A 12,893-nucleotide genomic window follows, 5' to 3' on the forward strand; every position below is an offset into this window, starting at 1 on the left:
ATGCATTTTGTCTGTTTAACATATTTTGTTATGATTTTCCAAACCTGTTTCTGCAACACTAGCAGCACTAGCAATTTCCCACACAGATTTCACCTGCAGTTTCTACATGGATGATATGATGTCTGTGAAGATTCTCAGTCATCCAGGTCATAGTTATCCAAAGAAGGTTAAAGTCAAGGGCAACTGGACTTGGTTGAAGATACTAGAAGACGTTTGGTCCCTCATCCAAAGGACTTATTCAGTTCAGTTCTACTGACTGGTAGGGAAACTAAGCCTTTTAACCTCAGTGGGCTCGTCGATACCGCTGGTTCGTTAATGTTCCTGGCTGTTGTAACAACAGTCGCTATGGTTGTTAGGACTACCTGAGTCCAAGACTGAACGACCATTGGCATCTTCATCTGAGGCCAATAGGTTACGTTTTTTGAGTTTCCTGGGAAGTGATGAAAGGACCGCATTGTAAGTTGGGGGATAAGTGGTGGCGTAGACCCCCTCCTCTGTTCAGCAATGGCTTCTCAACCCGGGTGTAGATGCTTCCTTGACACACCTTTCAAACCGTCCATCTTCTCTGTCTAAAATGTGCACGTGGTGGTCCTCAAACGAGTGTTCTCTGTCCTTCAGATGTAAGTAAACTGCTGAGTCTTGACCTGAGGAGTTGGTCCTTCTGTGTTGAGCCATGCGTTTGTGTAGTGGTTGTTTAGTCTCCCCAATATAGAGGTCTGTGCATTCCTCACTGCATTGGACCACATACACTAGATTGCTTTTCTTGTGTTTGGGTGTGCGGTCTTTGGGGTGTACCAGCATCTGTCTTAGCGTGTTCTTGGGTTTAAAAAACACAGGGATGTTGTGTTTGTTGAAAATCCTCCTGAGTTTCTCTGATACTCCAGACACGTAAGGAATCACAATGTTGTTGCGTTTGACCTTCTTTTCCTCCTCCCCTGTAGTTTTGTTCTTCTTGGATCTTGTGGCTGTTTTCACAAAGGTCCATTTAGGGTATCCACAGGCTGTAAGTGCCCCCTTCAGGTGGTTCTGTTCCTTCTCTCTGGCTTGGGCGCTTGTTGGTATGTTTTCCGCTCTGTGGTGCAGTGTTCTCATGACGCCTAGCTTGTGCTCCAGTGGGTGGTGGGAATCGAAGAGTAGGTATTGGTCTGTGTGTGTGGGTTTTCTGTAAACACCAATTTGCATGCCCCCGTCCTCTCCCATGTGTACAGCGCAGTCCAAGAAGACTAAACTATTGTTGTGAACATTTTCTCGTGTGAACTTGATGTTGCTGTCCAGAGTTGATGTGTTCTGTGAAGGCTTGCAATTCCTGGCTTTTAATTTTGACCCGGGTGTCGTCCACATATCTGTACCAGTGGCTCGGTGCTGTTCCTCTGAAGGAGTTGAGGGCTTTGCTCTCCACTTCTTCCATGTAGATGTGCTACAATCGGGGATATCGATGAACCCATGTCACAGCCATGCTTCTGTCTGTAGAATCCTCCGTTGTGCTGGAAATAGGTGGTGTTTAGACAGAGGTCGAGTAATTTGCAGATCTGGTCAGGGCTGAGGGTAGTTCTGTTGTCCAGGGTGTTGTCTTGTGTTAGCCGTTTCCTAACGGTTTCTACTGCTTCTATAGTGGGGATGCAGGTGAAGAAAGAAGTCACTTCATAGGATACCATGATTTCATCTGAGTCCAGTTTCAGTCCTGGAGTCAGTCAGTGGAGTTTTGGATGTGGTGTGGCGTGTTTCCCACCAACTCAACAAACGTAACCTATTGGCCTCAGGTGAAGATGCCAACGATGGTCTTGGCCTCGGGTAGTCCTATCGACCATAACGACTGTCGTTACAACGGCCAGGAACACTAACGAACCAGCGGTATCGACGATCCTGGCAAACAACACTTAGGTTAAATAGCTTAGTTTCCCTACCAGTCAGTCAGAACTGAAGAAGTCCTTTGGATGAGGGACGAAACGTCTTCTAGTATCTTCAACCAAGTCCAGTTTCCCTTGACTTTAACCTTCTTTGGATATGGATGATATGGTGTCTTTTGGTTGTCTCAAGTTGCTTTGAAGACCTAAACTGCTGACTGACCGACTATTTGAATTGCTGATGAATGCTAGAACTTTTTAAAAACCTTTAAGAAGTGTCGTCAATATTTTGTGTACCCCTTGTATAACTTAGTCTAAAACAAAGCTTATAGTATGTTTATACTTTTAGAGAATTCAAGACCATCTCTTGCTTTTCTATTTTTTGTATCCTCCAAATTTTAAAGACGTTCTCGTTTGTTAACTCTTGTCACTTAGGTTCGGGAGAAGGGGTTAAGGAGAAGCTGGTTCCTCTGATTCAGGGCCCATCTGACACCAAAGAACTCCATATGAGCCGCTGGCTTAATGAGATTCGCAAGCCTGAATCTTTGCTGGCCCCTGACCTGCTGGTGTTTTCTGTTCAGGTTCCTCAGCAAGGAGATGATTGCAGGAACTCAGGTAGAAGCTGTTCATTACAGTCTTTCCTCTGCTCTCTCTCCTCTCCCTTTCCATCGCATATATCAAAGTAACTTGCTCTGTGGTACAATTTCTTACTTAATCTGTGTATTTTTGAAATCACAAATCACCATCCTGTGTTGATATATCAGTTTTTTAGCTCATTTTCTGGTTGTGGTTGTGGTGTTTGGACTTGTGACAGGCACTGGTAGCGCATATTCCATCTTAATTATTGGTGATCTAATGCAAAAGTCTTGGTTTGTTTAGGTCATCATATTTTCCTTCCTCACATAATGTCACGCAATGCCCCCTTTCAGTTATTTGTTTAGTAAAGCCGATAAGTGTTTTCCACTCCAGTATCCTTGAGGCAGGGTTGGCAACTCTGCGTTTCTTTACAGGCAGCATGAGTTCTCTAAACAGCAGTTAGTCTCTGTCAGCGTTGAGCAGAGCTGGCTAACAACAGCTAACCACTCAAGGATTGCTGTTGAAGTCTGCACTGATGTCAGGTTGCAGTTTTTGATTGTGTCCTTAGACCACAGATTATATTTCTGGTGTCTGTGCGAGAGGGTGTGGGATTATTCAGTAGCCCTTCCAGAAGACTAAAATCTATCTAATTCAGATTCCACAGCTCAAAGTGCTGCAGTGCTTGATTTAGTAAGTTGAAAATTAAATGACTACAACTTTGTGTGTCTCATGGATCTACAGCAGTAGCCAGGTATGTCCTCATCTGTACAGCATGGTCTCCAGTGTTCTTTCAAGCAGAAATTGCTCCTGTTGTGCTTTCTTCTGTGAATGGGGCCATGAATATCAGTATGTCATCACTAAACTTTCCTTCCCACCTGCACTGCAACTTATTCTCCTATCGGGCAGCTCTACTGGGCTCCCAGGGAAGATTTAAACCTTTGGAAGTAGATGTACTTGACAGTCTCTCCTATGTCATGGCCTTCAAGTGCTCCCAAGTCTCTAAAATCCACAAAAGGCGAGTCTCTCAAAGTCTCAAAGTACACTCTGGGCTGTTATCCTGCAACCCCCTCCCGTGCAACAGAAGATACAGGAGAAGCCTGGGGTGACAGTGTAAAACAATACACCTCCAGTATTTGTTTTCAGAGTTGTCTTCAGTGTAACAACTGTACATCACTTTTAGCACAGGGCTGCAGAGATTCTTTGTGTGGCCTTGACTTACGTAAACCCTCAAACCAGGCCCTGAATCAAATCAGGCCCCTGGGCCTTAAACATGTCAGCGCTGAGATGGAGATAGAGCTGGCCTCGGGTGGTTTCAGGCTGTAAGGAGAAGATACAGCTGGAGCTTAGGGTGTTGTGAAGTAAGAAGGTAAGTACGGTTTAGAGATAGTGGTTTTGGGAGGTAATCTCTAACCAGGAATCCCATTGCTGTTTGAATGTCACCGGAGTCACTGCTATAAATTGAAAATGTAAGGCAAGGAAAATCTTACATTTCATAGGTAACTCACATTTTGATAAATGTGAGGACAGTCATTGAATACATTTCCTGAAAGTTGCAATGACATAAGAGCAGATTTTAAGAACAGTGTTATATTTCTGACATGGGGTTGTTCCAACCTTTACAGCCTCACAGACATAGATAGATATTTTTAGGAACTCTGGTCAATTCTATTTAGTGCACAGCCTCAGACTATTACTTTGATTTAGAGAGCATATTATTTCAGCAAAGCAATGGCTCATAAAGACAGTACATATTTTTGAATATTAAAACCTGATCTGAACACAAACCAGAAGACCAAAAGGAAGCAAAAAGAGGGGGGAGAAAGAAGATGAAGGTGAAAGGGAGGTGGGGGGGCTGACTCCCAGAAGCACTGGATATATCTCCAGCAGATGTGGAACAGGGCAGGTCTGCGCTCCCTCTCATCACGGCCTCAATACTCGCCTCTTTTTTCGTCTTTCTTCTATGTTTAATGTTCTTTGTTTCTTGCTTTCTTTCTTTTTCACTCTGTCTGCATTTCTCTTTTGTCTCCAACCCTTTTGGTCTCACATGTAACACTTTCTGTCTCTCCCTCAATTTCTTACTGGCTCTTGGTAGGTACCAAGAAACAAGCCTTGTAAGCCATTTTAAACCGTAACCTATTTGTATTTCCACTTTTATTTTGAACACAAGACACCGCACAACAGCTGAGAGACACACACACACACACACACACACACACACACAGTATTTCTGCCAGAAATTGTTCTTTTATCTCCAATATACCTTTCAATATAGTCAAAGTTAGATACAGCAGTGTGGCTTGACAGTAACAATTTTACCAGACTTGAACATTTCTTTCTCTCTCTGTGTGTGTGTGTGTGTGTGTGTGTGTGTGTGCTGCTGAAGGAAGAGCTTGCAAAGTTAGTGTGTGTGTGCACAGGCATTTTTGGGTGTCTACTTATAGGTCTGTGTTTTGTATGGTGGTCAGACTGACATCAAAGGTTTTGGTCAGTCCACATGTCCCATGTCCCCGCTGTCATCCAGAGGGTGACTGGGAGCCTGTTAGTGCAGCGTTAATGGAATGATGGATGCAATGCCTCATTTTGCCAGAGATGAAAGGTGGAGTAGCAATACTCTAAATGAGCTGCACCCTTTGCTCCCATAAGACCGACTCAGAGGCTCAACATTTTGTGATCATGACATTTCTGAATTGTTGGAGCACTTGGCCTTGGCATCAAACACATTTTATTCATCCCATGTGGTTCTGTTGATTCCATTTAGTAAATTCTTAAAGCGTGATCATTATACATCGAGCGTAGGACTTGCATATGGGTTTAAGAGAAAAGCTAACTCCTTACACCATAGACATACTGAAAATATTAGGATATAATGAGCACAATCAACTTTTATATTCTCTTTTACATTTGATTAGTCGCTTCTGTTTTTTGTAGCGATGCAAAGCACTGCAGTGTTTTGGAATCTGCCAGCCCAATTCTCAAAGCATAATATTTAGTCAAGGAAGAAGGGGTAATCGACATCAAGCTACCAGCTTGTTGTCACTGAAGTGTTTGAATATATATACTCACATGCCATGGTGCTTTCATATTACATATGCCTTATTTTCATGTTTTGTAGTATGTGATTGACTGCAGTTGATTATAAGTTGAGAGAAGCCTTGCCTTCACTGTTTCCCCCACTGGTCATGTATGTGTAATCTCTGTGTTGTCTCATTTCTTAGAGGATGTGACAGGCTCTGGAAATTGCCAGCACTTTCCTTATGGATCTTTTAATTCATCCCAGAAACCATTTCCCCCCATGTCTTACATTTTCCCTTTTTATAGAGCTCAGAAAGGTCTCTGAGGCCACTGATACAATATATTTGGTCTAATCGACAGCTAAATGTTATACTTATGTGGCTAATCACACAAATCTCCATGCAAGTCTAGAGAACTTTTGTCTTGGCATCTTACCATGATTGTCTGCCTGAAATTTTTAGAACAAACCTCAAAGCACATTTGATGAAGTAACAGTAGTTTAGTTAAATAAATGCATTATCTGGCATTTTAATAGCAACTGACACATTTTCTCAGTCTCACTCGCTCTTTCATGCAAAGTTAATTCACCAAGGAGATAAGTTCCTTTAAATATGGCCAGTAACATCTGTTTTCTGTCTAATTGTTTACCAGTAAATTAAAATGAAATTCCAATTTACTTAGAAAATGAAAAGATTGGGTTGGGTGGCTGCGGGTGGTTGGAGGGAGTCCGTGTACACTTGTAGAACTTCTACAGATCCAGACTAATGTGTTTTCATTTAACAGAGTTGAGGTTGGAACATTCTAATAAATTAAAATCAATTAAAGGCGTGGGTTTTAACGCTGAAGAACTAAGCAGCTCTACTTTGAAATGTCCTCTTTTATAGATCTAAAGGCATATAGTAATTTCATATCTTGCCTTTAACCCTTTATATTACAAAGTGACAGTCCCAGAGGATTTCTCCTAATTGAGCAGTTGTTCCAGATGGACTCAGCAACGCTAAGATTTCTGGCAGTTGCAGAGTACGACTATATCCAAGTATTCTCCCCCTTTTCTTTTAATTTTCTCTCCTTTTACAAGAACTAAACATGATTCATGTGTGTGCTCTGTTATGACACAATGAATAATGGGAAATCAATGCCATTATTAAAAAACACAACTTAAAAAAATAAAGAGAGCAATAGAGCAGAAAGTAAGAGAAAGCAAGACAGCTATAGGAGGAGTCGGGGGTGAGGTAGTTGCTTTTAAGTAAAAGCAGGCAGGAATCCAGGTTGGCAGGCTGGATCAGAAGGGCACAGGTCTTCCACATGGGTACAGCTGGGAGCCAGGGACATGTCATCCGTCACTAGCACACACTGGGACTGATGCTTGTGTTCCTTGACTGGTATTGGATCTATAAATTATTTGTGAATTTAATCAGAGTAGAGCACTGCCTTAAGAATCACTAGGACCAGAAATCCATTGCCATGTCATTCAGAATGACCTTCAGTACTACACTGAGTGTAAATTATCAGTGTTACTCAAAAGACAGCTTGATCATTTTGATCCCCGGACAGTGGCTGGCTGGCTGACTATGCTCCTTGGCTTGGTCTTGGGCTTGTCACTCCTGATGGATGGGAAAGACTAAGGGGGCCTTGGACGGACCCAGTGTGAGGGAGTACAGGGTTAGAGGGCGTGTGAGGAGCTGGGGTTTATGCTGAACCTCAGGGCGAGCGGCAGCCTGCAGGTGTTCCCCCCTACTCTGACTTGCACCAGAGGAGGGAGGGACCAACGGGTCGGGTGGGCTTTATGATCATAGAGAAGACAAAAAGAGAGAGAGAGAGTGAGGGATAGCATGTGTTTTCCCCAGGCACGCCAGCAGCTGCGAGACAATGATTTATGCTTTTCTCAGAACTCTGGGATCTCAAAATGTTACATTTAATCAAGCACACTGAGAGCAGAGCAAATGTTAAAGATGTTCCCTATAAAGCCCTCCAGTTTTGATCTCTTTACCATACCATGAGAGCTGTGGGAATAGGGGAACAAAGTGATCTTTAATCTTAATTTAAACATATTGGAGGGAATTATGAAAGTTACATGGAATTAATCCTTGGAGAATTCCCCGGGCGCGGTAATACTAAACATATTTAGTTCCCTAATAGATATTAAAGCTGTTTTCTCCTCAATTACTGTTTTCATATTAGACAGATGGTAAGATTCAGATTTTTCATAATTAAGTCCAGTCTTCAACAGTGAACTACGCTCTTTGCACTATAACATAGCTAATATACATATATTATAGAGTATCTATCCATACAGTGTGTGTGTCTACAAGAGCCCTGTCCACAGCAGTCAGCAACAGGTGGGATCTTACAGTACTCCGGGCCTGTAGAGCCAAAGACTAATGAGAGCAGGTGGGAGTGAAGCGCCACCTTACTTTGATCTGACCATTTTGCACAAACGCACACACATGCATTGACTGCACTCACAGAGTAGTGTATGCTCGTACGCAAACATGCATTCACATAGAAACATTTGCCACACGTGCTCTCTTTGCCTCCTCTTGCCGCCTTTGAATGGGTTGCACTGACACCGTAGATGGGGTGTGAATTTTTGGATCTCCCTTGGTAACCTCCTCCATTACAATCTTTCAAAGGTCTGCCGTACTTTCATATGTCCATCTATCATGCTCCTTTTCCCTCCTTTGCATGTGTTCACTCACTCCATTGAGTGTTAAATCAACAGTCTGGCTTTGTCTCAGGCAGCAGTTTGATGGCTTTAAGCTGCTGCCTGAGTTTTCTCTGGCTGATAGAACTACAGTTGACAAAATGGTACTAAAAATACATTTATTGTACGTCTTGTGAGAAAATACCAGTGGCAATTTCTTAAATACATCTTGTAATTGATTAGATCAGCTTTGTAGCTGTTGGGAGGTGACCTTCATCTAAAGTGATTTTGGTCAATTAAGAGAGTATCTTAAAGTATATCTATATTTTTAGTATAAATCTTCCAAAAGTACAATTGCTGCAGGTTTTGCAGCATACAGATTAAAATGGCGCCACACTCAATTTTAGATTTAATTCAGGTGCATGAAACTAGACTATAAGAGCTTGTTCCATTTATTTATTTGTTTAAGCACCCTGTAACCTCCTCAACAATCTGTTTAATCTTCAAGGCAGCCGCTCTCATCATGTCTCGTCAGTCAGTGTGTGTGAAGCAGAGCAGGTAATGTGGAGATTAGACCCAAGGGAACCCACTCAGAGCCGGCTATTGAGGTCAATCATGGCCCATTACTAGAGCTGTTCATCTGTGAAGTGTTGGGCTACTTAGGCCACTCTCACAGTGCTTAAAGCCTGACTGGAGTGTGAGGCTGAAGGGCAGGGAGCAGAGATTGGGTACAAGGGGATAAGGGCTGAGGCTAGAGATGGGGTTGGGTTGGAGTGTGACTGGGGCTAAAGCTGCTGTTTAGGCTAGCCTCCACTCTTACATGATATCACAGCTCCCATACGGCGTTTGGCATTGAACATTTTACATCCCTCCTGAGAATTATTTAATTTATACAGTTGTAGAATCAAAATAGACAGAGCTTTGGGTTCGTGCTTAGACTGGAGAATAGATGAGAGCAAATGACACTTTAATGATCCCTGTGGGGAAGTTGGTCATAGCAACAGTAAAGTAACACAATACACCAAACAGAAAATAGAATATAAATAGCATATTGGGAAGTCCGGGAGTGTCGAACATAGTACAGCCAACATTACACGAGAAACACTCGAACAATGTAAACATTAATCAATAAAAAAAATATAACAATTTAGAACATATTAACAGGTGGTGGTAATGAAGCAGGGACATTTAGTGGTCTAGGACAGGGCTGAAACTGCAGAAACCCAGGACTAACTGCAGCTTAGGGGAACACAGTGGTCGACTTACAGGCTTTTCTGGTGTTAGCGGTCAGTGTAAGGCGTCATGGTGGTGTATAAGTGAGTCAGCTAGAGATGAAGATTTAGTCTTTGAGTGTGAAGAAAGGTCACTGTGGTTCACTGATGTTTCACTTCTAAAAGTTGTCGTCTAGGTAGGGCAGGGTCAGAGGGAAAGAGAGAAGTTATTAGCCCTTTTCACCGTGTGAAAGTGAACACGACATTAGCTCATCAGTTTCATTAAGATGATCTCTATAAAAACCTAAGGAGTGGCTTTAATGGCTGAAAAAAGAGCCCTCTTTTTTTGCTATTGTTGTGAACTTCATTCCCAATACTGATTTTAACATTTTAAAATGCCGTGTAAGCGTTGATAGTCTTCCATCCAGTTTAATATTTTCATTCTCATTGTTGATTAAAAGTTTGCCTTCCACATTTAAGTAAATCTCTAATATAAATCAGGTGAGCAGGATACTTGGGGAAGCAGCTTTATGCCAGCTCACATGAGTCATACTCTATGTCGAATTAGCTTTCCTTATATCCAATATTTTGGAAGATATTTTATGTCTTTAGCAACGGGCTTTGATGTTTAGCAGACAGATGAGTAGCATCTCATTTAATGTTGAGTTTTTATGATCCATTCAAACAAAGGCAGCACCTGAAGTACTTTTATTTCTACAGCTTTTACTGCTCATTTTCCTCTTTGTGGGGGTTGGGGAGATGCTTGCCCTTGGTTACTCAGCAGCTGGAAAATAGTGATCTAGCTTGTCAGCTACTGGGCGTAATATAATTCCCAGGGCACCCTGATTCATTTCCCACTAAGGTGCAATTCATTTTTAATGTTTGTCAGTTAGACATTCAGTGAAGAGCCTAACACAAGTCCCCCCCCCCCCCCAGTTCTATACACTCCCATCATTTCAAATTCCCATGTGACTGCAGAGTTATTACAATGAGTAATTACAAGTTATGCTCTTTAGAGAGAGAGAGAGAGAAAGAGCATAAAGTTTCCCCAAACTCAAAGTAGTTTGCCAGCTGTATCCTTTAAGATTCTTCATTCATCATTAGTAAGTAAAGAAGAAGAGAAGGAAAGGTAATTAGTTTACTTTTCTTGAGCTTAAAAGCAGGAACACATGCATGTTGTGTATATGCTGTGAATGGGAGAGGGCATGCTGACTGTTTGCTAAAGTGGGCAAAACTAATTCCTGGTTCACTGTGTAGCATACAAGCTGTTTACCCTTTATCCAGCTCTGAGTAGCAGGGTGGAGGAGGTCAATTTAGTTAACCTTATCTAATTGAATGTTGTCAGTGGATCAAAGGTCGCCAGATTCCACACAGTTGGATCAAACATCACACAGCACAATCAAAACAATTGGCTTCCCCAGATCACCTAATCAGGGGCTTGGGGTTTTATTCTCACAAATTAGAAGGGATAATGTCCAGACTAACTACGGAAGGCCAGAACATAAATGTCTTATGCACATTTGAATTTGTTTAGTTACATTTAGTTGGACTGGTATCTACTGTTTTTTGTACTTTGCCAACAAGTTTCCAACTATCAGAATACTGTACATCATACACTTTTATGCATTTTGTCTTATGTGTTATATATTCAACCAAGTCCAGTTGCCCTTGATTTGAACCTTTCTTGGATAACTAAGACATTAGATGACTGAGAACCTTCACAGACATGTTACATAACATTTTTTTTTAAAGTTGATAAAGTAATGGTGCAGGTTTTGATTGTCTTTAAATAACGGTATTTGTTGAAAAGTTAATTAGAAACCTCTTTTAATCTTTATGCCACTGATGATGTTTTTAATACCTACTTTTTTGATGCTTCATGATAAACTATACAGATGTGCTGATGCGACAGGCTGTGGTTTAGCAATTGCCCTGTGACAGAAAAATGTCTTTCCATCTTTGCTGACAGCGATAAACATTAATTTGTGGTGGCTCCCTGTTCATCACACCACGTAGTTTATCAGTGTCACAGTCTGCGGGCCATGCTTCTGTCTTTCATCTCTCATTATTGCTGTTCCAACTATGAGTTAGATCAACCACCACCTCCTCACATTATTAGAGGTTGGTTACTGATTCATACTTTGCCAGTCCTAAAGTCACATACAGGCTAACCAGAGTTCAGACACATGCAGAATTGGCCTAGCAAAGCAGTATTGAAGTAAGCTGGCTGGAGTTCTGTGCCGGTAGCCAAACCAATATGTGTCTCGCCGCTTGAGTGCCCATCAGAAAACACACGGTGGGCGTGGGAAGGGGATGAGAGCCCATTAGCTTCTTCACAGCTCAGCTGCCGCAGTGCGCCTCCTCCCTCGTACCATGCCCTTCCCTCATCTCTTCTCCTCTTCCCCCCCTACACTCCTCCACCTCCACTCCCCTTCTGTTCTGTGCTCCACACACATTTTCCCAGGCTGCACTGTTGCCCAAATCAGCCTGTGTGCAAAGTGGGCAAAGCTTTACCACATCGAACTGCAGCAGCAGCACTAACTCTTCAAAAGAAAAAAAGGGGAAATATTAAAAGTTATTGGTCTAAGTACAGTCCCACATAAAGCAGCAGTGGTGAGGATGAAAAGATGAAAAAGAGGTTGAGGGGAAAGAGGAGTTGAAATGCAATGTGACGGGGTACAAGCTTATATTCTTGGAAATGGCCTTTCATGCTGATGTGGGGATTATTACTGGAGCACTGTGTTAAGACGTAATTAATTAAGCTAATGGTGGTTATGGGGTTGTGGTGTAGGTTTGTGGGGGTGAGTGGTAGCGGTGTGAGAGATTTCTCACAATTCTCACAGAATAAAAAAGGCAAAGTAATTAACAGAATCAGCCGGTAGGAACCAGACCCAAGGGGGGAGGGGGTTCAGTGAGGCTCAGTCAAGAATGGAATGTGACACAACCCACACTAATGTTGAATTCTCCCATATAACTGGCTTTTTCTTACACACACTCATTCACACCAGCAAAGAGCACAGTTTAGTATCATCTGTTTCTTAGAGGGAAACAGAACAGAAGACTAAAAGTAGATCAAGCAGTGATTTGTTTGCTGCATACCCTGGCCCTCTGTTGTTTAAATTGTGTTTCTTTCTGTCATCCAAAACCACTGTGATTTGTCCGAGTGACAGACCGACTGAAGAATGGTTTCTCAGAGTCTTCAGTCTATCGTCACGTATTTATCCACTAAATATGGAAGCAGTTCCCCATGCTTGGAGTTCTGTGCAGAGCTCTCATTTGTCTTCAGAACCCCCTTCAGACCACACAGGACCCTTTTTGGACTCATTTCCCATAAAGGAACTAAGAGTCATGCTCTGACTAACTATATGCAGGTTTAACCAGCTCACTACAGTAGAATGATTGGCAGCAGAAATTAAACGGATTTAAAGCTTTAAACTCTTTACACATCCAAACTACAGCAAAGATGACACGAATATGTGTTGGTGCACATGGTTTTTCAACATGTGGTTAAATATCATCAACTGACCAGCTAACATATAAAGAATATATTTGTTCAGTGATGAAGTTAGACATCACAATGTGAAGAGCATCTTCAGTCTCTGGTTG

The 12,893-nt window shown here is 42.1% G+C and overlaps 1 protein-coding gene across 5 annotated transcripts in view; it reads left to right on the top strand.

Annotated features, from left to right (window-relative positions):
• Positions 1–12,893, top strand: part of LOC119898078 (vacuolar protein sorting-associated protein 13B-like) — a 323,319-nt gene that overhangs the window by 87,998 nt on the left and 222,428 nt on the right. For all 5 annotated transcript variants that reach the window (XR_005443479.1, XM_038712226.1, XM_038712228.1 and 2 more), the window contains one exon: positions 2,280–2,459. Coding sequence is in view for 4 of the 5 variants with exons in the window: in XM_038712226.1 (XP_038568154.1) it covers positions 2,280–2,459 (180 nt within the window). In the remaining variant the exon portion in view is untranslated. The remainder of the gene's footprint in view (positions 1–2,279; positions 2,460–12,893) is intronic.

Source organism: Micropterus salmoides, unplaced genomic scaffold, assembly GCF_014851395.1.
Source record: "Micropterus salmoides isolate LMB-PRFRI ecotype aquatic unplaced genomic scaffold, ASM1485139v1 Ms_hic_scaffold_11, whole genome shotgun sequence".
In the NCBI taxonomy this organism is placed as follows: domain Eukaryota; kingdom Metazoa; phylum Chordata; class Actinopteri; order Centrarchiformes; family Centrarchidae; genus Micropterus; species Micropterus salmoides.